The 25,637-nt window shown below is 49.9% G+C and overlaps 1 protein-coding gene across 1 annotated transcript; it reads left to right on the top strand.

The window, feature by feature from the left end:
- Window positions 1-4,292: 4,292 nt before the first annotated feature.
- LOC106988937 (complement C1q and tumor necrosis factor-related protein 9A) lies at window positions 4,293-19,872 on the top strand. Its single transcript, XM_015087411.3, has 4 exons — window positions 4,293-5,446; window positions 13,897-14,083; window positions 17,055-17,117; window positions 18,859-19,872. Exons 2-4 carry the CDS (start codon window positions 13,918-13,920, stop codon window positions 19,626-19,628), a joined length of 999 nt encoding a protein of 332 aa, XP_014942897.1. The 5' UTR covers window positions 4,293-5,446; window positions 13,897-13,917; the 3' UTR covers window positions 19,629-19,872.
- Window positions 19,873-25,637: the final 5,765 nt, after the last annotated feature.

Raw genomic sequence — 25,637 nt, 5'->3', positions numbered from 1 at the left:
CGCCCGTGGCTTCTGCTTGAGAAGCCCTTGCCGTGTGCTCCCCGGCGGCCGTGCTTGACGAGAAACCCGGAGCGCCGTAGCCCGAGGGGTAGCCGTGCCTCCGAGGGCCCGGTCCCCTCCTTTCTCCCCCACCTCCCCTCCACCCGGGGCCGGCCCCAGAGGCGGTGACGTCACGCGTCGAGAAGACAAGACCCTGGACGTGGAGCGGGCCTCGGGGCACCGTCTGGAAGTCGGACCGTCCCGACCCCGCTCCGCCGCGTCGAGGTGCTCGCCCGCGTGTCGTGTCGCCGCGAGCCGGTACTGCCCTGTGGCCGGCCGCCCGGGGCGGCTTCCGGGGCCCTTAACGCCCCGGGTCCCGGGAGGACGGCGGCGGCCGTGAGGGGGCTGCTCGGGAGGCGCCGTGGCTCTGCGGCCGGGCGAGTGCGTGCGTGCGCCGTTTCGGGTCTGAGGAGAACGCCCCCTTTTAGTTGCGTTTATGTAACTGACCCTTCTACTAACAAAATGCAATGATAGATTTCGAAAACCACACTTAACGTGCTTTTTGTGGGCCCCTTAGTCATGGCCGTGGGAGTCTCCGTGCTCAACGGAGTCGTTAGTCTATACGACAGTTTTGGACAGTTGTGTTTTTGTTTTTTTTTTTTAATCTAAGAAAATTGCTTTAGGGAAGAAAAGAGAAACATTTGCTTATGTCACATTTTCGATGAGGATTGAATTCAACTGAAGAGCCACTTCAGGGCTCCCATTTACTGATATTAACGCGCAGTGAGGAGGGGCTTAAATTCTGTGACCAGGGTTGGTTTCCCGGCCCAGCCCCAGCTTCTGGGTGCCACCTGTCCCTCCGTGGATTCTCTAACAGAAGAAGGAAGCTCGGACCCCAGGGCCTTTACGAGGCTGCCCCGTGAACTTGGGACAGTGTGGAGAGTCACACGATCAAATCTCCACCCTGAGTGGATACTGCCTGAAATCTTAACGCGATTTTGAAAACTGAGACTCTTTTTTTTAAGGTAGAATGCCTTTGACGTCTTTAAATCTGTTTGTCTAGCTTGAGTTCTTTTTTTTTTTTTTTTCTTACCAAACGCCTGAGTTCTATAAAGAATACGTGGATCAAGTATTGTAATCGTAGGTTTGCCAAACTTTCCTCCTTAATTTAAGCCACGTATTCCTCTTGAGAAGAAAAAGAGAAGCCAAGAGCCTCCTGTGTGGATTCTGTATGTTTGGGAGTCTTGCTTTTCCCTGTTTGTCTCATTTTAACCCCCCCTTGCATACTCTGGATGCCCCCAACCTCCCCCCCCCCCACACACACACTCACACACAATCACAAAGATGGCACAACACCTTGACAAATTTCACTTATTCTATTATTTATATTTCAGAATTTGCCAACTCTTTTGGAAGACCACTCAAATGACCGTGAGTCAAAAGCAGCCTTCTCAGTTTTAATCCTTCCAAAAACGCACAACAACCTTGCAGTAAATCGTAAACCATCATAAAATGGGACATTTGTAAAATCCTAGAGAAACACCATTCTGGATCTTTGGCCCACAGATAAGAAAAAGGATGCCAGCAATGTGCTAGAGCTTTCGCGGGGTCCCTTCTTCATAGTGTGATTTTCAGTAGATCTCCTCTTTTCCCCGGTAGATCTGAGGTTGTTGTTGAAAACCTTTCACCCCCGGGCTCCGTGCTGTTTCTGAATAGTGTTGTGCCTTTTTATACCTAGTCCAGACAAACACCAACTCCAAGCCTGTTCAGAAAATCCCCTCGATCCTACGTTGCTGTTGTCTAGACACAAAACAAAAGTGCGTTTAATTCAGACTTTGTTTCATGGTGGAAATCTTTTCGTAAAAGCCACAATCCAGCATCTGCAAGTTGGAAATAAACCTCTCCGTGCCCCAATTGCTGGTCTTTCTCAACACAGATAAGTCCACTCATTTCCCCGAATAGAGCAGCCCGAGTACCTGGAGTCAGGAAGAAGCGTGCTGTGCGGTCGTTTTATGGAAGAGAGCAGAAACACATGTGTCCCTCACAGGCCAGCGGTGACAAGTGTGGGTAAATGTCCCTTTGATGGCTGACAGGCCAGGGATGCTGGACACAGATCGGCGAGGTCAAACCGCTCAAAAGCAGGTGTCCCTGTAATAAGCTTACCCTACAAATGTCCTTGTCAGAATTCCACTCGGCTGATGCTGTTATCTCAGGATGCGCGCAGCGGAAGTAGAGTTCAAATGGTTTTGAATAGAATAAGCGGCCAACTGTCTGATCTTGAAAAGAGAAACCCAGAAGCTTAAATATTTGATGCAAATATACTTAGCTACAACACGCTTAACTTTATTGTCTTAGTTATGTCATAGGCATCAACCTTTATATTTAGAAAATCCTTTAACTGATTCTGTAATTTAATAATTGGTCTCTTTTGTAAATATTAGCATCAGTTGTGTTTACCCATTTTGCAAACTTTTAGTAACCTTTTCCTTGATTTTTAACTCATCAACATCAAGACAATGTTGTTAAGCCAAGTGACAGCTTCGAAACTGATGAATTAGCTGTTGACAGCTCAACTATGTTGTACCAGACTGCTATAACTTGATACGTATTTCTGTTGAATGAAGTTTTTGTAAAAAGAAAAAAAAAGATGTTATTTACAATGTTATTTGAATGATTTCTTGTAAATGCTGTGAATCTATATTTGTTGTTTTGTATCTGTATATTAAAGTTAATTTGCCACACTGGTTCCAGTAATGCATTTGAGTAGTAAAATAAGACTGTGTGTGTGTGTGTGTGTGTGTGTGTGTGTGTGTGTGTGGTGTTTAAATTTATTTTTTTAATAGGAAGTGAGTGCTAGGAGGGTTTCTGGATCTACAGCTCATTTCCTGACTGGACAGTGATAGACTTCCTGTCAGTAAAAATTCATCCCTGAATGATCAGGCTTAAACCACTAGACAAGAGTGAGAGAAGGGGTCCCCAGGGGAACAGGGAGGAGCCGCTCGACTGAAGAAAGTCCGCACATGTTGGAATAAGCCTGGTAAAGCCACACCCAGAGTGAAAAGGCCTTCTCTGTAGGAGCAGCTCTTGGATGGACGGTAGATGAGCCGCACAGGCCTTTACAAGCCTTTCGCCTTTCGTTCCGGGTGGAGATCGAGCCGCTTCACCAGGAGATGCGCTGTTTACCCTCTGGGGGCGGGGAACATGCCTGAACTTCCTTCTCTATTTAACACTCAGAGAAGTGAAGTAAATAGCCCATTGTTTGCAGTGAAAAGTATCCCCCGTGAGGGTTGCCAGGCAGCCCGTCCCCACTGTTGACTCCTAACCTCCACCTCCTTCCCAAACTGCTCTCTCCCTTCCCTTGGGCTGCCCTGGAAGAGGGGGTAGCTTAGGGGCAGGGGACGGGGGAAGGTGAACACTGGGAATCTGAAAGGCCTCCCCGGGGAGGCTCCCAGGGACCCAGCCGGTGCCATATGTAGGAACTGGTAAAAAGAGGGCGGTGGGGGCTTTGCTAGAAGGGCTGAGGGGTAGCCGACCTCCGTGGAGCACAGCGTGCCTTGTGCAGCGGAGAGGCCAGCTGAACTGGGTAATCCTCCCAGGGAGCGTCTGGTCGAAGCTGGAGACAGGCACATGGAGTTGTGATGAAAGCTCATCGTGAAGTGTGCAGTGACGGGGGGGGGGGGGGGGGGGGGGGGGGCTGTTCAAGTCGTGGCCTTCGGGTAACGGAGTCCTTCCCTCTGGCGAGTGGCCGGGCGGGAAGGGGGCCCGGGAGGCAAGGCCCAGGCAGCATCCCGGAGGGCCCCCCCCCAGCCCCGAAGAGCCTGGGTGTGTGGCTTGAATCCAACTGACGGGCCGCGTGAGAAACCGAAGGGGTCGAAGCCGGCTCCCAAAGGACCTGCCAACCGGCGTGAGGTCCTGGGATTTCGTTTCGTGGCCGAAGAATGGAAGGCAAGGAAATTGTGTGGGATTTCGGCTCGTGTGGGATTTGCTCAGCTCATCCGGGGTCGGGGAAAAGGGTGGATTTCGCACCAGGCCAGGGGTGACCTGGGAGACCGTGTCCAGCAGCGGAGACGCTGGAGAAGAGGGCGAGGCTGGACACAGGTGAAGGATGCTCAGCCGTGAGCCTGTCACGCAGCTGTGGAGACGAGATGCGGTTTCCGGGTCCTGCCCCGGGGTGATGGCCGGGTGCTGGTGCCACCGACGGATGCAGAGAAGAGAGGCTGGGTTGGCGGGGGGCCCGTGTGACTTTCTGGTCTACCCGCTGGACGCTGCGGCTCCAGAGAGAGGTGAGAGCGGGAGGTGCGGGTGGGAAGGAAGCCGAGAGCGGACAGCCCAAGGAGGGGGTCGGCCCTGGATCACCCCCAGAGCATGAACAGGCAGAGGAAGAGGACAGGGGAGGAGACAGGGATGGAGAAGGGGAAGACAAGGGTGACACCGGGTGGGGGAAGGGCAGCCACAGCAGGAGGGAGGAGTTGTCCCCGGGGTCAACGCTCGGGCTGCCCTCCTCCCACTAAGAAGTGACCGGAGGTGTCCGGGTGCGTTTACGGGTCAGGAGTTCAGGCTACGGGCCGACGGAAGAGAAAGCAGATTAGCTTCGGTTGCCAAAGGAAATCCCGCCCTGCCCGGTGAGGCTGGTGTTGCTTTGCCTGCGGTACAGATGAGGAACGGACGCCTGGCGAGTGGAGAGGGTGTTACTTCTGTCCGATGGGACTTGCCCAGCCCGCATCCCCCGTTCTCTGTGTGGCCTCTGCAGTCCAGCTAGGTTGTCCGAGTTGGTTCTCAACAGCCTCTGAAAAACAGCGTTGTGTACGTTTGTCCTCCTGAGGCTATTTTTCAGTTAGAGATCCATGTTAATGAACTCTGATGGGGCAAAATGAAACGTTAATGATTACGTGGCGTCCAAAAAATAGTCGCACCGTGCCTCTTTCAGTGGCAGGTGGTGTGTGTGTGAAGAGAACGCGCGTTAAATACCAAGGTACACACGGTGTCTACAATCACAGGACCCACGCAGAAGTCTGAGAGATCTCGTTAAATGAAATCCATTCCAGGGATCTGGAATCCCAGTAATCTGTCGTCCTGTTGGCCCGCAATTGGCCCAAGGTCAGCGGGGAGGCGGCCGAAGCAAAGGCATAAACGTCACTTTAAGGAAAGACACCGGCTGGGGGGATTCCTTCTTCCAGACTCGGAAGTGTACCTCGCTTTCTCTCCCTTGATTAAAAAGGACGGGGGGGTGAAGAGCTGAGTTTTCTGAACAGATAGTGCTAGAAGATGCTACCTGACTCCAGTCTGGCTGCAAGTTTTGAAGCTCTTCCAAAACATCTTGTGCCTTACTCGGTTCCCTCCCCTTCCTGCTGTTTTGCAGATACATCCACTAGGGAATTATGTGGCAGGAAGGCGTGATTTTATTTAGTGAGCCCTTGATTCCTGGTTTGTGCAGCACCTGCATGCAGCCCGTGGCCCTGGGGTTCAGGTAAGTGCGTTAGGAAACCGCTGCTTTGGTTTTGATTTAAGGCATGGGAGTCCTAAAGCAGCTCTTAATCCGTGTGTGACGATCGTGCTTAGTTATTGGCGAGGTAGGCAGCTGTCTGCCGAGTTTTGGGCAGGAAAGGAGCACGCTGGTTTCAGAATTCATTCTTGCGGAAGAGGTGAACAGGAGAGGCGAACAGGGTTCTGCCAGAACCCTGCAAACTGGCTGGGAGGAGGGATGAAGCTACAGGAGAAGGCGTAAGAGTAGACCCTCCCCGAGAGCTTTCTAGAGGAGCTCGTAGATTATTTGGCACAAATTTGAGCGTGTGCATGTTTATACGGATGGCCGTACTTCATCACTTACACGGCGTAGCTTGAAAACAAGCCCCTCAACATACGTTAAAGAAGAAATACAATGTGCAGGGCATGTGGAAGAAAAGGTACTCGATGAGCGACAATCTTTTGATTTTTAGGTTCATGAAGTGTCAAGTCGGGGAGGGGTGTTCGGGGTTGCTTCTTCTCTCGCGTGTTACACGCAAGAAGCAGAGCAGAAGCTCGGAGGCTGGGAGACCCACTGTGCGCCGCTCAGCTCGATTCTGGCAGGTCTTTTATTAAACCGAGTGACCTTAACCAGAAGTTCAGTAGTGAAGGCACCGTGTCGGTCAGGCAAAGGAGAAACAACCCAGAAACCCAGTCAGGACCTGTTGTGGGGGGGGGGGGGGGTCTAAAAAACCGTAGCTCCAAAGTCCTTTGCGGTCTGTGTCCCTCTGCCCACCGCCCACCCCCGGGGCAGTGTGTCAGGTCTAGGAGATCACAGCAGAATCCCAGGGTCCTCGGCCCCGCGGGTTGGGCGTTCGGTGGGAGGGTCGCGTCTGTTCCCTGTGATTCACATGGATCCGGCTCAGGCAGGACCGTGGTCGCTTGTTTAATCTATCGCCTGGAGGGCTGCGTATCCAGCGAGTGCTCAGCAACTCTGCCGATTGGGCCCACGACACATGGCCACCGACCTTCCTCGCTGGGATGAATGCTCACCCCTGTGGCAGCAGGGGCCTCACGTTAGTCAAGACGTGGGCTTAGCAGAAGGGAGGGAGACCCCAAATAACAGTGGCTCCAGCAGGCTAGTGATGTACTTCTCTCTCGTGTCAGAGACGGGCCGGCGGGGTGGGTCTGGTCTGCGTGGCCGTCAGGGACCAGAGATTTTCTATCCCCGAAGGGTGGCTCTCCTTCAAGGAGTCCCAAGACGTCTCACCAGCCCCCCTACCCACCCACGCACACCCCAGCCGCAGGGAGGGGCAAGGGGCCCGGGGAGGGTAGAGCAGCCCTCCTCCCCGTGAAGCCTGTGGTCTTTGCACAGATCCCTCTTGTTCATTCCCACCGGCCAGAATCCAGTTTCCTCGTATTTTCCAGGCCTCTGCAAGGGAGGCTGGGAAATGTCCACTGCGGGCAGCCACATGCCGCCTCAAATTTCTATTACGGGGAGCAAGGGGAGGAGGGGGGGGTTGGAGAAACTAGTGATCTCCACCGAAGGCATCGACACGGATTAGATTTAATACCGAGCCACACCCCCAAAGGCTGCGTCGCACACATTTGGAGCCAGGATATTTCTTTCGAAAGTTCTTTTTTTCTCTCTCTTTTTAAATCATTCAACAAATAATTGTTGGTGATGTACTGAAAATAAGCAAGCAGAAAGATGCAGTGGCTGTCCTTATAACCTAGGGTGGCGCCTAATAAGTGCTCCCTAGTCTAGGTGCAGTGTGGAGATGGGGTGGGGGTGGCAGTGATCCAGGTGAGAGAAGGGAGGGGGAAGAGGGAGGGAAGGACGGGAGAGAAGCGTTCCTAGCTCTCGCGCATTCTGGAGAAACACGTAGAGGAATTAAAAGGTGCATCAATTCCACGACACATAGTGCAATTAAATTGAGTGCATCAATTGTGGGCTGAACTAACGAAACTGAGGATCCAATTTATGGCTTTGTTTTTTTTTAAATTTTTTTTTTCAACGTTTATTCATTTTTGGGACAGAGAGAGACAGAGCATGAATGGGGGAGGGGCAGAGAGAGAGGGAGACACAGAATCGGAAACAGGCTCCAGGCTCTGAGTCATCAGCCCAGAGCCTGACGCGGGGCTCGAACTCACGGACCGCGAGATCGTGACCTGGCTGAAGTCGGACGCTTAACCGACTGCGCCACCCAGGCGCCCCTCCAATTTATGGCTTTGTAAGAAGCACAAACACAACTTTTTATTTTTACAAATGACGTATTAATATAACGCCTACTGTATTCCTTGTGCAAACCCTCATGTCCCTCTTCTCAATTTTCGTATTAAAGATAGTGCCATAGCTTATTTCCCTGCTTATTTGGGAGCAGAGCATATTTGGTTATTCACAGTCATCTGTTGAAGGTTGTCTGTGTGCTAGGCTTGAGGTCTAAGCAAGTGCTCAAAACCAGAGAAATAAATGACAGGGGGGCCTGGGTGGCCCAGTCGGTTAAGCGTCCGATTTCGGCTCAGGTCATGATCTCATGGCTTGTGAGTTCGAGCCCCGCGTCGGGCTCTGTGCTGACAGCTCGGAACCTGGAGCCTGCTTCGGGTTCTGTGTCTCCCCCCTCTCTGCCCCTCCCCCACTCGAGCTCTGTCTCTCTCGAAAATAAATAAACATTAAAAAAAAATTGCGGAAGGATAGATGTTAGCTCTTCCCTAGCTGGAGGACAAAATGGAGTTTAACCCAACTTGATACCTTTATGATCTTGAGATCTTTTTATTATTGAAATAATTGTAATACATTTTGAAAAAATTTAAAAGGAAAAATATAGACCCTTTAGCAGAGGTTGGTCTGTGCCATTTCGATTCAACTATGACCAGTCACTTCTGAGTTAAACAAAAGAGGATGGTGTAGATTATTTATGGAATTTGGCTCTAAGAAAACAATTCAATTTCCTGAAATGGTGTAAGTTTGTGACTTCAAAAGGAAACATCTGTATTTTCTTGTCTAAAAATACTTTGCCATCAAACTGGACGCTGTGATATTTAGAAGTTTCCATAAGATGGCGATATAATCCTAGACAAGTCTAGCTGGTTTTACTATTTATCTAGAAATATTTTAATAGACACTGTAAAAAAGCATTTTTTAAAAAGGAAAAACCCTCATAACCCTGCTCTTCTAAAGCAGCCATATTCATTTGGATATATTTGGTCCTAGTTTTTGTCGACATGCATATAGAATTACATGGGTACCTATGTAATTCATAATGCACATGCCATTTTATTCTACTTTTTAAAAATTCAACATCAGGGTGCCTGGGTGGCTCAGTCGGTTAAGTATCCGACTTCAGCTCAGGTCACAATCTCGCATTTTGTGAGTTCGAGCCCCGCGTCAGGCTCTGTGCTGACAGCTCGGAGCCTGGAGCCAGCTTCAGACTCTGTGTCTCCCTCCCTCTCTGCCCCTCCCCTGCTCATGCTCGCGCGCGCGCTCTCTCTCTCTCTCTCTCTCTCTCTCTGAAAAATAAATTTAAAAAAATTTGTTTAATTAAACACAACATATATCTTTCACATATTTTATTTCTACATGACCTACATAATTATTTCAGGGGCTACATAATATTATACCCAAGCAGCACGGATGGAAGCACATTATGCAGTACACACTTTTGCACTATGACAGATAATGTCATGGCTAATATGTTTGGCAAACAAATGTTGGATTATTAAGAATTTTCGGCACGAGATCACTAAGTTTAAGATATGAACGTCTTTTCTCTTTATCTGAAAGGTTGTGCGGATGGACGTCGCCTTCAGTGCTGTATAAGGGTCTGGGTTCTGACTTCACTAGCCTCATGTTATTATTTTCTTCTCCAAATTTTAATTTAAATTATGTTAGTTAACATATGGTGTCATAGTGGTGATTCAACACTTACATACAACACCCAGTGCTCATCATCACAAGTGCCCCCCAATACCCATCGCCCACCTAGCCTATCTCCCTCCTTCCTCCCTCCAGCAACGCTCAGTTTGTTCTCTATCATTAAGTGTCTCTTATGGTTTGCTTCCCTCTCTTTTCTTTCTCCCCCTTCCTATATGTTCATCTGTTTTGTTTCCTAATTCCAATGAGTGAAACCGTATGGTTTTTATCTTTCTCTGACTTATTTGGCTTAGCATAATATCTTCTAGCTCCATCCATGTCATTGCAAACAGCAAGATTTCATTTTTTTGATGGCTGAGTAATATTCCATTGTGTGTGTGTGTGTGTGTGTGTGTGTATACCACATCTTTTTTAATTAAAAAAATTGTTTATGTTTACTTTTGAGAGAAAGACACAGAACATGAGTAGGAGAGGGGCAGAGAGAGAGAGGGAAACACAGAATCCTAAGCGGGCTCCAGGCTCTGAGTCGTCAGCACTGAGCCCGACGTGGGGATTGAACCCACGAACCATGAGATCATGGCCTGAGCTGAAGTCAGACACTTAACCGAGTGAGCCACCCAGGTGCCCCTATACCACATCTTCTTTACCCGTTCATCAGTTGAGGGTCACTTGGGTTCTTTCCATTAATTTGACTATTGTTGATAGTGCTGCTATAAATATCCGGGTGCGTGTGCCCCTTTGAATCTGAATTTTTTTATCCTTCGGGTAAATACCTAGTAGTCCAGTTGCTGGATGGTAGGGTAGTTCTATTTGTAACTTTTTCAGGAAACTCCATACTGTTTTCCAGCGTGGCTGCACCAGTTTGTATTCCCACCAATGGTGTAAGAGGGTTACACCCCTTCTCCACATCCTTGCCAACATTTGTTGTTTCCTGTGTTGTTAATTTTAGCCATTCTGACAGGTGTGAGGTGACGTCTCATCAGGATTTTGATTTGTATTCATGTGACGATGAGCGATGTTGAGCATCTTTTCATGTGTCTGTTACCATCTGAATATCTTCTTTGGAAAAATGTCTATTCGTGTCTTCTGCCCAGTTCTTCACTAGATTATTTGTTTTTTGGGTGTTGAGTTTGATGATTTCTTTATAGATTTTGGATACTAACCCTTTATCTGATATGTCACTTGCAGATATCTTCTCCCATTTCGTAGGCTCTCTTTTAGTTTTGCTGATTGTTTCCTTCACTGTGCAGAAGCTTTTTGTCTTGATAAAGTCCCAATAGTTCGTGTTTGCTTTTGTTTCCCTTGCCTCTGGCGACATGTCTAGTAAGAGGTCATAGAGGTTGCTGCCTGTGTTCTCCTCTAGGAGTTTGATGGTTTCTTGTCTCACATTTAGGTCTTGCGTACATTGTGAATTTATTTTTGTGTGTGGTGTAGGAAAGTGGTACGGTTTCATTCTTCTGCGTGTCGCTGTCCCGTTTTCCCAGCACCATCTGTTGAAAAGACTGTCTTTTTTCCATTGGATATTCTTTCCTGCTTTGCCAAAGATTAGTTAACCGTATCGTTGTGAGTCCATTTCTGGGCTTTTTATTCTGTCCCGTTGATGTATGTCTGTTTTCATGCCATTACCATTACTGGCTTGATCACTACAGCTTTGTAATATGGTTTGAAGTCTGGAGTTGTGATGCCTCTGGCTTTGGTGTTCTTTTTCAGGATTGCTTTGGCAATTCGGGGTCTTTTGTGGTTCCATACAGATTTTAGGATTGTGTGTTCTAGCTCTGTGAAAAATGCTGGTGGTATTTTGATAGGGATTGCATTGAATGTGTAGATTGCTTTGGGTAGCATTGACATTTTAACAATGTTTTTTCTTCCAATCCATGAGCACAGAATGTTTTTCCATTTCCTTGCATCTTCTTCAATTTCCTTCATAAGTTTTCTATAGTTTTCAGCATACAGATCTTTTACATCTTTGGTTAGGTTTATTCCTAGGTCTCTTATGAGTTTTGGTGCAATTATAAACACAATCGATGCCTCGGTTTCTTTTCCTCTGCTTCTTTATTGGTGTATAGAAATGCAACAGATTTCTCGACAGTGATCTTATATCCTGTGACGTTGCCGAACTCGTGTATCAGTTCTAGCAATTTTTTGGAGTTGGTGTCAAAGCACAGCCAAAACCCGGCACCCAAGGTTTGCCGCCCTCAGCTGGCATCTCTGTTCTTATGCCAGTGAATAGAGCGGCAGGCTGGTGCCCACGGGGTCTTTCTGTCCCAGGAGAGGCCAGTCCACCTCTCCCAAATGCACTTCAAGCCAGGGAACTGTCTCTCCTTGTGCAACCCAAGAGATCCTCAGACCGTGCTGCCCACTTCGGGCCGCCGCACTCCACACTCCTTCCCCACTGGGGCACCGCCAGGCCCACCGGCGCAAAGCTGGTGATGGCGCTGACCTGCGTAACTTCAGACTTGGCGCTCTGCAGCTCATAAAAGCTTGTGGTGGTTAGCCCCTCTTTTCCCAGTGGTTTTGGGGAAGGTTTATTCCTCTGAGATCCCTTAGGTGCACCTTCACTCTTTCTCTCTCTCTCTCTCTCTCTCTCTCCCTCTCTCTCTCTCTCTCTTTCTCTCTCTCTCTCTTCCCCTCTCTCTCTCTCTCTCTCTTTCTCCCTCTCTCTCTCTCTCTCTCTCCCTCTCTCTCTCTCTCTCTTTCTCCCTCTCTCTCTCTCTCTCCCTCTCTCTCTCTCTCTCTCTTTCTCTCTCTCTCTCCCTCTCTCTCCCTCTCTCTCTCCCTCTCTCTCTCCCTCTCTCTCTCTCTCTCTCTCTCTCACTCCTCTCTCCGTGATCAGGGCTCCCTCCCCTCCACAGCACACACGTTCTTTTCTCCCCCGAGGTCAACTCTCCGTGGCTCTCGCCGTCCACACTGGGGTTGCTTTTCTAGCTCTAGCTGTGCAGCCCGGCCCTCTCAGTTCAGATCGGCTTCTCGTGTGTTCAAATGATTTGATATTCATCTAGCTGTGTTCGACTGTTCGAGGGATGAAGCGAGCTCAGGCTACTCCGCTGCCGTCTTAACCCGTCCTCTGTGTGACACGATTCTCAGGTTATTATTATTTTTATGTCCTAAAGTGTCTGCCATGGCACATGCATTTCATTCAACGCATATTTATTCAACACGATGCTGCAGGCTTAATACTGAGCACTAGGAGTACAGTAAGGACAAAAATGCAGACTTCAGTCATACGGTGACGTAAGGGTAGCCCTGTACTATGGTGCCGTGAAAGAGAGGCATCGGTGTGGTGCCCCCCTCCCGGGGAGATCTGATGTAGTCAAGAGCGTCCCACGAATCCTGTGTGCACACTGCCGTAGGGTCTTGCCTGCGTGTTCTCTCTGCCTAGAACACTTGGCCGGATTCGCTGCTCTGCTCCTTTAGATCTCATCGCAAACCTCACCACCCGGCGTGGCCTTCGCTCCCGATGGGGTTGGAAAGCAAATCAAAAACTCACAGTGGGGCCTGAAGGTGTTATTCGCAAACTGCCTGTTCCTTGGTGTGTGTGTGTGTGTGCCCTTCACGGTGGTTTCCTGTAGAGTCAAAAATCTAACTCAAAGCATATGTCTCATCACAGTAGGACAGCGTGGAATGCTTTACTGTTTTTCATTCTGTTTATTTTTTATTGTAAAGTAAACATTGCATAAAACTTACCACTTTACCTGCTTTTAAGCATCCAGTTCAGTGGCATGAAGTACGTTCACGTTGTTCGACTGTCTCCGCGGTCCGCTTTCAGAGCTTTTCCATCTTCCCAACCCGAAACTCTGTCCCCGTTAGCTTCCCCTCCCCTCCCCCCAGCCGTTGGCTCCCACTGTTCTGCTTTGTGTCCCTGTGAATTCGACTACTCTAGGGCCCTCATACGAGTGGAATCGGAGAGTATTGGTCCCGTCCGGCTTATTTCATGTCACACAATGTCTTTAAGGTTCATCCGTGTTGTAGTATATGTGTCAGAACATCCCTCCTTTTCAAGGCTGAGGAGCATCCCATCGTGTGTGTAAACACATCTTGTTCATTCACATGTGGGCGGCCGTGTGGGTTGTTCCCACCTTCGGGCTCCTGTGACTAAAGCTGGTGTGAACACGCGTGTCCAAGTATGTCGGAGTCTCTGCTTCGAGCTCTTGTGTGTGCCTACCCCGAACTGGGGTTGCCGGATCAAATGCTAATTCTGTGTTTGCTTTACTGTTGAACATGTGCTTTTCATGCACTTTGTAGTCAACCTTGGTTGTTACAGCAGCGCCGAGAAGCGAGTATCATTCCCTTCTCTGGCTCCAAAAAGCGGTTTGCCCCAAGTGGAGCGGAATGGTAAATGCGAGTATTTGACTTGGAACTCGGCTTTCCCCTTGACCATTCGCCATTCAGAGTGGTCCCAGTCACGTGAGTTCCTTTCAAGAACGATGGCCTTCTGATTGTGAGAAGCTTCGTCTGCTAGCGGCTTCTGCCCTTACCGGTCTTGGCCATCCTGTCCAAGGTCGATAGGGAGTGGGCCCGTGCCCCACGGCAAGGAGCAGAGGCTGTGTCTGTGGCCCCAGAAACAAAGGCCTTTCCTTCTGGTCTGTGTTTCCCTCTCTCAGCTCAGCTCCATCATCTGAAACATGAGGACCTGGTTGCTTCTGCTCGCCGGCGGGATCTGCATGGGAAACGTGAACGCACAGGACACGTGCAGGCAGGGGCACCCTGGCATCCCTGGGAATCCCGGTCACAATGGTTTGCCCGGGAGAGATGGACGAGACGGAGCAAAGGGCGACAAGGGAGAGGCAGGTACTCACCACTTGGTGGCCTCCAGCTACCCTTCCATGTACCCGTCCGTTCCTCTTATTCATTCATTCATTCATTCATTCATTCATCACCAGTGTAGTCATCACCTGCCCGCTCCCCCTCCTTCATTCAGGCACCCCTTGCTCAGAAAGCAGTGACCGAGAGCCCGCTCCAGGCCAGATTCTGGGGTACCATGCAGGACAAGACCAACACGGCTCCCCCTCCCCCGGACGTCCTCATCTAGTGGGGACAACTGCTCCTGGGCCATCACCTCTGATACTACAGGCCGTCTTCGGAAGCACATGGTGTAGCTCTTTCTGCCTCAGATGGCACGTATGGTGGGTCTTTGGCACTTGGAGCATATAGAGAAATCTGATCGCCAAATATTTAGCAGAGAGCGCTTGGCTGCGCTGCGCGGGAGAGCTAGGGCCTTTCCACACGGTGAGGCAGGTGACGTGGCGTGACAGAGAATACCACAGCAGGTGGTCACTGAAGCCACACGGCGGGACTCAGGTGTTGGGACCTGCCCCAGGGTCTGGGGATCTGGGGTCAGGATGCAGCCTCTGGGAAGGAGATCTGCAAAAGCCAGGATACGTGAGTGGATTCCATGACACCAACTGACAGGCTTGGTTCTTGAGCCTGGGTCTGACCGTAGGGTCACATACCTGAAACGTAAGCAGATTGGTCTATCTGGGTACAGGGGGAAAACATCAAAACTCCAATTGACATTTTAAAATATAAATTTAGAGGGCGCCTGGGTGGCTCAGTCAGTTGAGCGTCCGACTTGGGCTCAGGTCACGATCTCACGGTTTGTGGGTTCAAGCCCCGCGTCGGGCTCTGTGCCGACAGCTCGGAGCCTGGAGCCTGCTTCGGATTCTGTGTCTCCGTCTCTCTCTGCCCTTCCCCTGCTCACGCTCAGTCTCTCTCTCTTTCTCAGATATAAAACATTAAACAAAATTAAAAAAATAAAAGGTAAATTTTGATGAAAAAAATTGAGCTTTGAAAATATTTCCTATATGAATTGTCTTGGGTGGCTTCGCGTGGTCCCTTTGGACAGGTCACGTGAAGTCGGAAGCATGTGCTGTGGGAGGAGCGAGAGCCCTCACACGTTTATCGCCCGTCCGTGTACTGTGGCGTGTTGTGGTTACGTGTGCCCAGCCCGAGGGACTTTCACATTGTACTGTCGAACTCTCACGAACGGGTGGGCGTCCGAAATACTTCTGCAAAGAAATCGAAGATTGAAGGTCGACTTGATGAGGCAGACGTTCAAGAATCACACAAAAATAGTGCTGTCATTTCTCTTCTTAGCGTGACCTTTTCCAGTGCGTGTGAGTGGGAGAAAACAATGATGAACTAGTCAGACATCTGACAAGATGTCTGACCAAAACCTAGAGATTTTTAAGACTTGGGACATAGGGATATACATTTACATTCATTAGAATGAATCTCATCCCAATTATAAACTGTACCATGAGATATCAGTCATTGATAGAAACACCCCAATTAAATTAGACATTTCAGGACTCTGTGGGGAACCTGAGCACAAACCACGGTCATTTTTCCTCCCTCTTGCTATTTCAGAATCCTGTCAGAAGATTAGATATTCCTCTGGCTATTTTAAAAACGGTTGAAATGATACACAGAAAGTAACTTCAGGATGAACTAAAAGGTGCTTTGCCAGCAAATGCTGTTGGAATATGGATTTTTTAAATGATTATTGTATTTTAGAGGGTGGGGGGAGGGGCAGAGAGAGAGGGCGAGAGAATCCCAAGCAGGCTCCGTGCTGGCATGGGTGGGTGGCTCGATCTCACAATCGTGACCAGTCGCTTAACCGACTGAGCCACCCGGGCCCCCCTGGAATATGGGTTTTTAAAAAGCCTTTGTTAAGTTTTGGAGAAATGAATATTAGAACAAATTACTTCGTATGGGGAGTCAGCTGTAGAGCTGAATGAAAGTCTTGGTGTTTTTAGGTGTTTCTGTGCTCACGGCATTTGCTAATCCAGGAGATCTGTTGGGTGGGCTGGATGAAGCAGAGGGCCACCCGCCATCTCTCCTGCCACTGCCCTGCAGACGGGCTCTGCGGGGTCTCCGATGGATGACATCTCTAGTAGAGCCCATGTCACTTTTGGCATTGGACCAGTCTCATTTCTGGGTAGTCAACAGCCCAGTGCAAGTAAATGGCCAAACCTCAACCTTGATGAACTCCGTTCCTCTACCTTCCCCTCCCACTGGGACCACAGTGTGTGTGCTGTGTGTGTGCATACACATACACGGGATACACTCGTGTCTTCATGATTCCTTCCACTTTTGCTCCTACTGTCCTTCCTTACAGCAAGAACTGCCTTTGATACCAGAGATGTTGACTTACAACATGGGAAGTTGGAGCTCAGGGTTGCCTGTTCTGAGCTCAAAATTCATGTGTGGTCGGCAAAACCTCACTCCCCTGATGTTCCCAGTGGGGCCGGCCATGCCACCTTAATGGGTGACATCTACCACCACTCTAAAGTGCTGGAGAGATCCTTCCAGAATCCTTTCTTCCGTCCCCAATAGTGCCAGGTAACCACAGTCATCTGTGTTTTCACAGGAGGCTAGTGGACCTTCCACCCCACTCTACACAAGATAGAAAAAGAGCGGAAGTGAGGCACCCAGTGCCTCCAACAGTCAGTCGTTACCCAAGTTCAATTCACGAGGGGAAAACGTAATTGTGATCATCTGTGCACATATTACCTTCCTGTCTTGTCTTCCTGGAGCTGGGTGCTTGGGACGTCCACTCAATTCATTTCATAATTCACTTCTTTTACACGACTCACATCTGCCTCTCTCCACCGGCACTTCTGCCAAAGACAGTGTGTGCATGGTGGGGGTGGGGGCACACTCCCAGGACTCTTCGGTCTATACCCCCGATTGAGACCGATGTTCAGGAAACGCGGAATTAGGATTCTAACCCTTGTCTATTTCCTTCTCTTTCACCTAGGAGAACCAGGACATCCTGGTGGTCCAGGGAAAGATGGAATGAATGGAGAGAAAGGAGAACGAGGTCAGAAATCGTGTTCCGTTTCACCACCCTCTAATTCTGAGCCGTCAGTGACTTAGGCATTTGGCGCTCACCAAGGACAAGTAGCCGTTGTAGCCTCTGAGGATGATCCAGCAATAAGGACAGCACGGCCCTTGATCTCTAGAAGTTCATGATTCTTTTTCTGTCAAGGGTCAGATAGTGAATAATTTCAGCTTCCCGGGCCATATGGTCACAACCGTAGTGGAAAGCAGCCATAGATGCGACGTAAGTGGGGCTGTGTTCCGGCGAAACTCCATGAAAACTAAAAGCTGGATTTTATATAATTTTTAAGCATTATTTCTAGGGCAGAATTTTATTTGTGACCACTTAAAAATGCAAACCATTCGTCGCCTGTGGGCCGGATAAAAACAGGCGTGAGGCTGGATTTGGCTCATGGGCCGTAGTTTGCTGAAGCCTGTTTTAGTGGGTGGACGCTGGGGAATGACGCTAAAGTTTGACTCCGGGCTTCTGGTAACAGTGCATGAGAAGGTGGCGCTGGAATTGGGCCTGGGAGGGTGAGGAGGGCTCTGCCAGTTGTGACTGATGGGGGGAGAGAGAATGGTCTCAAGGGCAAACACTTTGTGCCAGGTTGCTCTGAGTGCTTTTCACGTATCTTTTTTTTTTTTATTTATTTAAAATAAAATTTTTTTTTAATGTTTATTTCTGAGACAGAGAGAGACAGAGCATGAGGTGGGGAGGGGCAGAGAGAGAGGGAGACAGAATCCAAAGCAGGCTCCAGGCTCTGAGCTGTCAGCACAGAGCCCGACGCCAGGCTCGAACTCACGGACTGTGAGATCGTGACCTGAGCCGAAGTCGGACGCTCAACCGACTGAGCCACCCAGGCGCCCCATCTTTTCACGTATCTTTAAGTTTATTTATTTTGAGAGAAAGAGAGGGAGAGAGAGCATGCGTGCACGAGGGGCAAAGAGAGAGGGAGAGAGCAAGAATCCAAGCGGGCCCCCGCACTGTCAGCGCACAGCCCAGTGCGGGGCTCGAACTCCTGAGCCGTGAGATCATCGCCTGAGCCAAAACCAGGAGTCTAACGCTTCACCGACTGAGCCACCCAGGTGCCCCGATTTCCACATATCGACTCAATACAACAGCCTATAAATGAGGTGGTATTATTGTCTCAGTTTTACGGATGAGGCATCGGAGGTGTAGGTGGCTGACTGGCTTGTCCCGCTGTGCCTGCGTGGAGGAGACAGGAAGGAGTCTTGGCATTTGGCTCCAGAACCCGTGCTCCTCACCACAGCTCTCCAGTCGGGCTGGAGGAGCCGGGCAGGGGGGGGGGGGGGGGCCTGAGGGGCCTGTTCAGTCCCGTGAGGGGCTTTTTTAGGAGATGTCACAGAACGAGAGCTGAGTGGCGGGTCACTGGAGGCAGCTTGAGTTCGTCTGCCTTTCCGAAGACCTGTGCCCAAGGGTCGGTCGTGTGTAGTGGCCAGAGTCGACTCTGTGGCGGGTAAGGAGCTGGAACTTCTAATGTGGACCGCAACGCCACCGTAGCGGACAGGAGTATGAAGGGGTTTTGTGTGCACGCACGCACGTGTGAGCGGGTGTGGATGCCACGCACGCGCTTTAGGAGTAAAGTAACATTCGGAGCCGGAGCATCTACTGTACTTGCACTGCTTTATCTCCTCCGCGTGCTCGAGAAAAGCCAAAGCTGGCTTTGCAAGGTGACGTGTCGCAAGTCATCTTTTCCTTTATTCTCTCTTTCTCCGCCTAGGAACAGACGGAAAAGTCGAAGCCAAAGGCATCAAAGGCGATCAAGGCTCCCAGGGACCCCCAGGAAAACACGGGCCCAAGGGATTTGTGGGTCCCATGGGAGAGAAAGGCCTCCAGGGGGAGACTGGCCCTCGAGGGCCAAAGGGGGAGAAAGGCGACGTGGGGCCCACTGGTCCTCAGGGGCTACAGGGCCACACTGGGCCTTCGGGGCCAACTGGTCTACCTGGCCCCATGGGCCCCGTCGGAAAGCCTGGCCCCAAGGGAGATGCTGGGCCCCTCGGGCCCCAGGGGGAGCCGGGAGTCCGGGGGATGAGAGGCTGGAAAGGGGACCGAGGCGAAAAAGGGAAAATCGGCGAGACTCCCGTCTTGCCCAAAAGCGCTTTCACGGTGGGCCTCACGGTACTGAGCAAGTTTCCGGCTTCAGATGCGCCCATTAAATTTGATAAGATCCTGTACAACGAATTCAATCACTACGATGTAGCCACGGGGAAATTCACTTGCCATGTTGCCGGGGTCTATTACTTCACCTACCACATCACTGTCTTCTCCAGGAACGTTCAGGTAGCTTTGGTCAAAAATGGGGTAAAAATCCTGCACACCAAGGACGGCTACATGAGCTCAGAGGACCAGGCGTCCGGTGGCATCGTGCTGCCCCTGAAGCTGGGGGACGAGGTGTGGATGCAGGTGGCAGGAGGGGAGAGGTTTAACGGCTTGTTTGCGGATGAGGACGATGACACAACTTTCACGGGCTTCCTTCTGTTCAGCCAGTGACGGGGAGGCGGTTAGACTCTGCTCACCACCCATCGGAGACGGCTTCGTGAAAATGCTGTCCGGTGATTCTACTCTACGAAGCACCCTCATTACTGTAATCATCACAGAGCGGCACCCAAGTGCTCGTGTCGGGGCGCCCGGCTGGCTCAGCTGGGGGGGTGCCTTGCAGCTCTCGATCTCGGGGTTGTGAGTTCAAGCCCCGTGTTGGGTGTAGAGATTACTTAAGAATAAAATCTTCAAAAGATGCCTGCATCATCTATTATAATTCATCTATGAGTTTTCATCGTTCCCCTTATCCGGAGAATCCTTTGCACGTGTGTTTCTCATGGGACCAGTGTTCTGATAACGCTAGTTAGTTCTTGAAGGAGCTGCATCAGGACTTACCCCTCATCTGAATTTCTGGGGACACCGGGAAGCGTCCAAGCGCTCATTCCATGTCGTAGCTAACACAAGGCGTAAGCTGGTGACGGGTCATTCCAGAAAGCTGTGGAACACTTTGCTCATTTGGTAGCTTGGGTTTTAATCGCCATTTAGGTCAACAAATAGTTGTTTATGAAACCAGTTGCCAGGCTCGAATTTGTACTGGTTTCCTGGGATTATTGTCACAACGCACCACAAACGGGGGAGCTGAAAACCACAGAAAGTAACTGTCTCACGATGCTGGAGGCTAGGAGTCTAAATCAAGGTATCAGCAGAGCCAGTATCCCTGAAGCCCCTGAGGAAGGTTCTACCTGGCTCCTTCCAGCTTCTGGCAGACCCAGACTTTCCCCGACTTGCGGAAGCCTCCAAGCTCTGCCCCCATCCTCACTGGCCGGCCTTCCTCTATGTCTGCCTGTGCACAAACCTCCCTTTTCTGATAAGGACACCAGTCATTTGGATTAGGGGCCACCCTAATCTAGTATGACCTCCTCTTAACCTGAGTACACCCACAGAGACCCTGTTTCCAAGTAAGGTCACGTTCACAGATACCAAGGGTTAGGACTTCAGCGTATCTGTTTGGGAGACACGATCCAACGTATTATAGGCTGCTCTGGTCCTCCAAAATTCCTGACCTTCCCCAATGCCAAATACACTCACCCCATCCCAACATCCCCCAAAGTCTTAACAGTGTCAGCATCCATGCTAACTCTAAATCTCATCTAAAAATCGCCAGCTCAAAGTCCCCAATTGCATCATCATACTCCTTTAGGTCAGTTATAAGTAAGAGCTAATGCGTGGATCATCCTGGGGCAAAATCCCTCTGCCTCTGTGAACCTGTGAAACCAGACACATCATTTGCTTCCAAAATACAATGGTGGGAAAGGCACAGGGTAGACAGTCCCATTCCAAAAGGGAGAAAAAAAGAGATCACAGGTCTCAAACAAGTTCAAAACGCAGCAGGGTGAATTCCTTTTGATTTTTTTCACTATTTACCTCATAACATTGTTTTAACATTTATTTTTGAGAGACACAGAGCATGAGTGGGGGAGGGGCAGAGAGAGAGAGGGAGACACAGAATCCAAAGCAGGCTCCAGGCTCAGAGCTGTCAGCACAGAGCCCGATGCGTGGCTCGAACTCACAAACTGTGAGATCATGACCCGAGCCGAAATTGGACGCTTAACCAACGAAGCCACCCAGGCGCCCCATTACCTTATAAAAACTTTAAAGGAGCTATGCAAAAGGAAAATGTTCCTGGACAGAGACACTAAACAGCTACAGTGGAAAGCGGAGGATGCAGGTGAATTTACTAAGAAAACGAGGTAAGGAGAAACTTGCGTTTTAGGCCACAGTGGCTATTCTTGTTCAGATGGGCACCTCTGCCTCCCTCTTGTCTGGTCCTGATGTGTACCCTCAGACAAGTCTTTCAAAGGGTGTAGACTCTACACTCTGGGTAGACATGGGATTCAGGCCTATTTAGTAAGAATAGTACCTTCGCACGGTGACTATTTCCAAAATGGTGCCCGATCCCATCAGACCCAATGGCATGCAATCTGCAACTTTGGAAGGCCTGTTGGGTTGGGGGGGAGGGCAAGATCTTCAAGCGACGTCAGGACTTTACTTGGCAGCCATTTAGCTCATCTGTAGAGCCTGAAAACAAAGCCAGACAGGGCTGGAGATGAGCCAGTTCTGATGACATTGTTAAGACCCCTAAAACCAGCTGTCCCTGAAGGCAGAGATACCTCTGGACTAGGTTGTTGCGTGAGCCACTGGATTCTTGGTTTCAACCAGTCTGACGCAGGTCTTTTGTTGTTAGTGCCATTGTTACCATGGCTTGTGTCTAAAAGAACGTTGAGGAGTCTATGACCTAAGGAGGGGGGCAGCGTGATTATAGCGGAAAAAGCCCAAGACGAAGAATCGAGATGTACGGGCTGTCGTTCCAGCCTTGACCAAGGAACCTGCAGTGGGTACGTCATTCAGCTCTTCTGTGCTCCAGTCTCCTATGGGTACAGCAGTGGTTGACTGAAATCATTTTACACAGTCCCAAGCCTCTAATATTCTGCAAGTATTACATAGCCCTCAGTTAACTCAATATACTTTTTTTGTTTGTTTGTTTATTTGTTTATTTTGAGAGAGAAAGCGCGAGCAGGGGAGGGGCAGAGACAGGGAGACAGAGGATCTGAAGCACAGTCCACGCTGACGGCAGAGAGCCCAGCACAGGGCTCCAACTCACGAACCCTGAGATCATGACCTGAGCCGAAGTCGGACGCTTGACTGACTTGAGCCACCCAGGCGCCCCTCGTGTACTTTTCCATGAGTTTGAGAGCAACTGATAAAGGAGCAAAAGGATGGAAGTTCAGTGCACATTCAAGCCACGCTATTTCCCAAATCGCAGCCTGGGACCAGTTTATCTGACAGGATGGGCCACTAGAAATTGGGACTTAGGGCCATTCTATCCATGCTCCAAGTCAACACACTTGGGACGACGTCTTCATTCCCTGGGGAAAGTGGGGCTTTTTTCTAAATGATCATTACAAGCAGGCAGCAGTCTGTAAAAATGAAGAATTGAAAAACTGCTCGGTGCTTATGGAAAATCTGGGAAATGTACAGCAATAACTTCTGTTTATAGGTATTTGATTGGCCTTCCTTATTTCTTCTAGAACAGAGCCAGGACTGGGGTGAAGCAAGTGAGGGGCCCTGGGTGCAGAATCGAAGGAGGGGCTCACCTTCAGGTGCTGCCGCTGCATGCACTTGACCCTGACTGTGAGTGTCTCCTTCAGTTTTGCACTGTGGCCCCTGTACCCACCTTGCTGTCCTCCTTCCCCTCAGCTACTGCGGGACTGATCACTTTATTTATTGAGCCAGAGTGTCCTTATTCTTTGGCTTTTTTTAATGTTTATTTTTGAGAGAGAGAGAGAGAGAGAGAGAGAGCAAGCAGGGGAGGGGCAGAGAGAGGGGAGGACAGGGGATCCCAAGCGAGCTCTGGGCTGACAGCCGTGAGCCCGATGTGGGGCTCAAACTCACGAACCGTCAGATCATGACCTGAGCTGAAATCGGACACTCAACTGACTGAGCCCAGGATCCCCTCTCTGGCTTTTTTCAATTGTAGTAATCTAAGCGGTTTCTCCCCAAAGTCTGGTTTTGTTAGGGCTGAATCGGGAGGCGACCTGTGCTGACTTATTCAGGAACCCAACTTTATACGCTGAGATAGACATAAAAAAATACATTTATGACCACACATGGGATACAAGCTTTTATAAAATTCTTCTTCTTCTTCTTCTTTTTTTTTTTGATGAAATATGGAAGATGGGATGTAAAACATAGTTTAAAGGATTTCAAAAGATAAAGCTGGACTGGCAGGGGTGGGGCGCATGTAATGCGCCATTTGTGATTATTTTTCATTGGCTGGCTGTGAATCTGGGCTGCAGGTCTGAACAGTCTAACAATGCCAGGCTCTCTGAGACACAAGACACTTGGTTAATTTGGGACAAGCTGTCACCACCCCCACCCCCCACCCCCACCCCCACCCCAGGACACTCTTAGGCTTATGTTGCATTACGATGGTTAGGGATCCTTGTAGGAAATTCATTCTGGGCTAAAGGAAGGCTCTCAGGTTTGAAGCACCTTTTTAAGAAAAAAATGAAAAAGCATTTTTGTCAAATATATATATATATATATATAATTTATTTATTTATTTTTTTGTCAAATATATTGGTAACATACTGATGAATTTTCTTTTTTACACGACACACTTGACATCTTTGTAAGGGTCTGCTATATGGCCATTAGGTCGGCCACATGGGGTAGGCTGCCCTATGAGCCACCGGTTGCCAATAATGAGATATTAACACAGAGTTAGGAATTTGGGGATTTTAAATCATTTGAAGTCTTTGATTAAAAGTCAGGAGAAAATGAAATAACAACTTACCGTACATGCGTAATGAAATACAGTTTATAGTTAAGTTGTAAAGAATCGTATAGGTTCGCTACACTGCTTGTCTTAGCTAAATTTTAATTGTTATGTACCACGATTAACTGGGCCTTTTCTCCCTGCCCGGCTAAACTGAAAACAAACTCCATTTGAAACTAATTTTTTTTTTTTTTTTTTACCCCCCAGGCGAAGGGAGGAAGGGGGATTAGAAGCGATCTATAGGACGCACGTACCACTCACTCCTGGCTTCACCTTCTGGCTTTCTGGGCCTTTCCAGAAGGCTCTTAGGACTGATCAAACCCAACAGGCAATGCTCAAGTGAACAGTTTTACTCCAAGCCCAAACATTCAGGGGAGATAAAGCTCTGGAACGACTTCAAATAAAGCGGTTTCAGAAGAATGTGCCTGTGGGTTGCCCCGGAACCAAAAGGTCCACTCGGGCTCTTGTTCCTCTGCACAAGTCACAGGAATCCTCCTTCTAGCTCGCCACCGCCGTCGATGCCCTGTGCGCTCACCGATTTAACGAATCAGGCGGCATCCAGTTCCTGCATAAAATTGAGGCCGTGTGTTTCGTATTTCGAGGCGCTGGCGGGAGGCGGCGGTAGCCAGCCCTCCCCTCTTGCTCGCTTTCCTAGGTGGGCCTCTTCTCACACCCGCACCCCGGCTTCACTTCTGCAGAAGCGTCAGTTGTCAAGGGGCCGTCCCACGTGCATCCGCCACTCTGCAGCCCGGCTCGACCCTGAAATAGACCAGGGACCGGCAGGTGTCTGCCGGGAGGAAGCCAGGCAAAATGTGAGGGTGCCGTTGGCAGCCTCCCCTCCCCTCGGTCCCTTCCCCAACCGTGGCATTTTTCTCCCTCCACCTACAGAAGCCTCTCGAAAGAAAGACACCTCGCTGTGAACTCGTTCACGTAATCTGCACGCACTTCTGGAAGGTACAGGAGGCAGGCACCTGGCACGATTCCCTTTCTGCAGACGAGGGCGTTGAAGTTTAGCAAGGGTAAGCTTCCCGTCCTGGACAAGAACCCGGCCCGACTCCGCCTGTCGTGTGATTTCCGTTCATTTAGGGGAGGCCAAGGCTGTCCAGGGCCCCCAGCCCTTTCCCACACTCCCCATCCTAAGCCCCAAGTCGCAGTTTCCTTTCTGCCTCCTGCCCCCAAATCTTCTCATTCCCCTATGGCTGAGTGAAGTGCGGCGAAATCCTCCCTCTGCAAATGTACACTGTAGATTAATTATCGTAACAATTTTACCAGCCAAACTCTGAGTGGAGACTCACTGGCAGTAAATTTGCTCGGTTCCACACAACCATGCGGTGCAGTCATACCGTAGATTTAATTTCGACCATCGTTTAGGGTGGAGGCCAATAGAGTCGACGAGCGTCACCGGTGCTGTCACGTCGGGGAAGGCACTCAGGCGGCGGTCGCCCAGCGTTCGCTGCCCCTCCTGGAAGACTTCACCCTGCGGCGAGACTTTGCCCGCCTCGCTCGAGTCACGTGGGAGGGAAGCGTAAACCTAGGCCGTTCTTTACTCCAGACACACGGGGGCGCAAGACCGCGGCGTCCGCCGTGAGGGCGGCGGAGCGACGCTCTTGCTCGCGGGACTGCGACGTGCTCACGTTCTGAGGGCCTCGAGACCCGACCCGGAAGCGCTGGCGTCACGTGGT

The sequence above is a fragment of the Acinonyx jubatus genome, chromosome A1 (genome assembly GCF_027475565.1).
Source record: "Acinonyx jubatus isolate Ajub_Pintada_27869175 chromosome A1, VMU_Ajub_asm_v1.0, whole genome shotgun sequence".
Classification (NCBI taxonomy): domain Eukaryota; kingdom Metazoa; phylum Chordata; class Mammalia; order Carnivora; family Felidae; genus Acinonyx; species Acinonyx jubatus.
Note: the sequence above shows the minus strand (reverse complement) of the source record. Positions and strands in the feature narration are given on the sequence as shown.

Excerpts from the sequence above, each read along its gene's own strand:
- LOC106988937 (XM_015087411.3), top strand. The coding sequence starts at position 13,918 with ATGAGGACCTGGTTGCTTCTGCTCGCCGGCGGGATCTGCATGGGAAAC. Across the intron at positions 14,084-17,054 it reads GGGCGACAAGGGAGAGGCAG|GAGAACCAGGACATCCTGGT; the intron begins GTACTCACCACT and ends TCTTTCACCTAG. Across the intron at positions 17,118-18,858 it reads TGGAGAGAAAGGAGAACGAG|GAACAGACGGAAAAGTCGAA; the intron begins GTCAGAAATCGT and ends TTCTCCGCCTAG.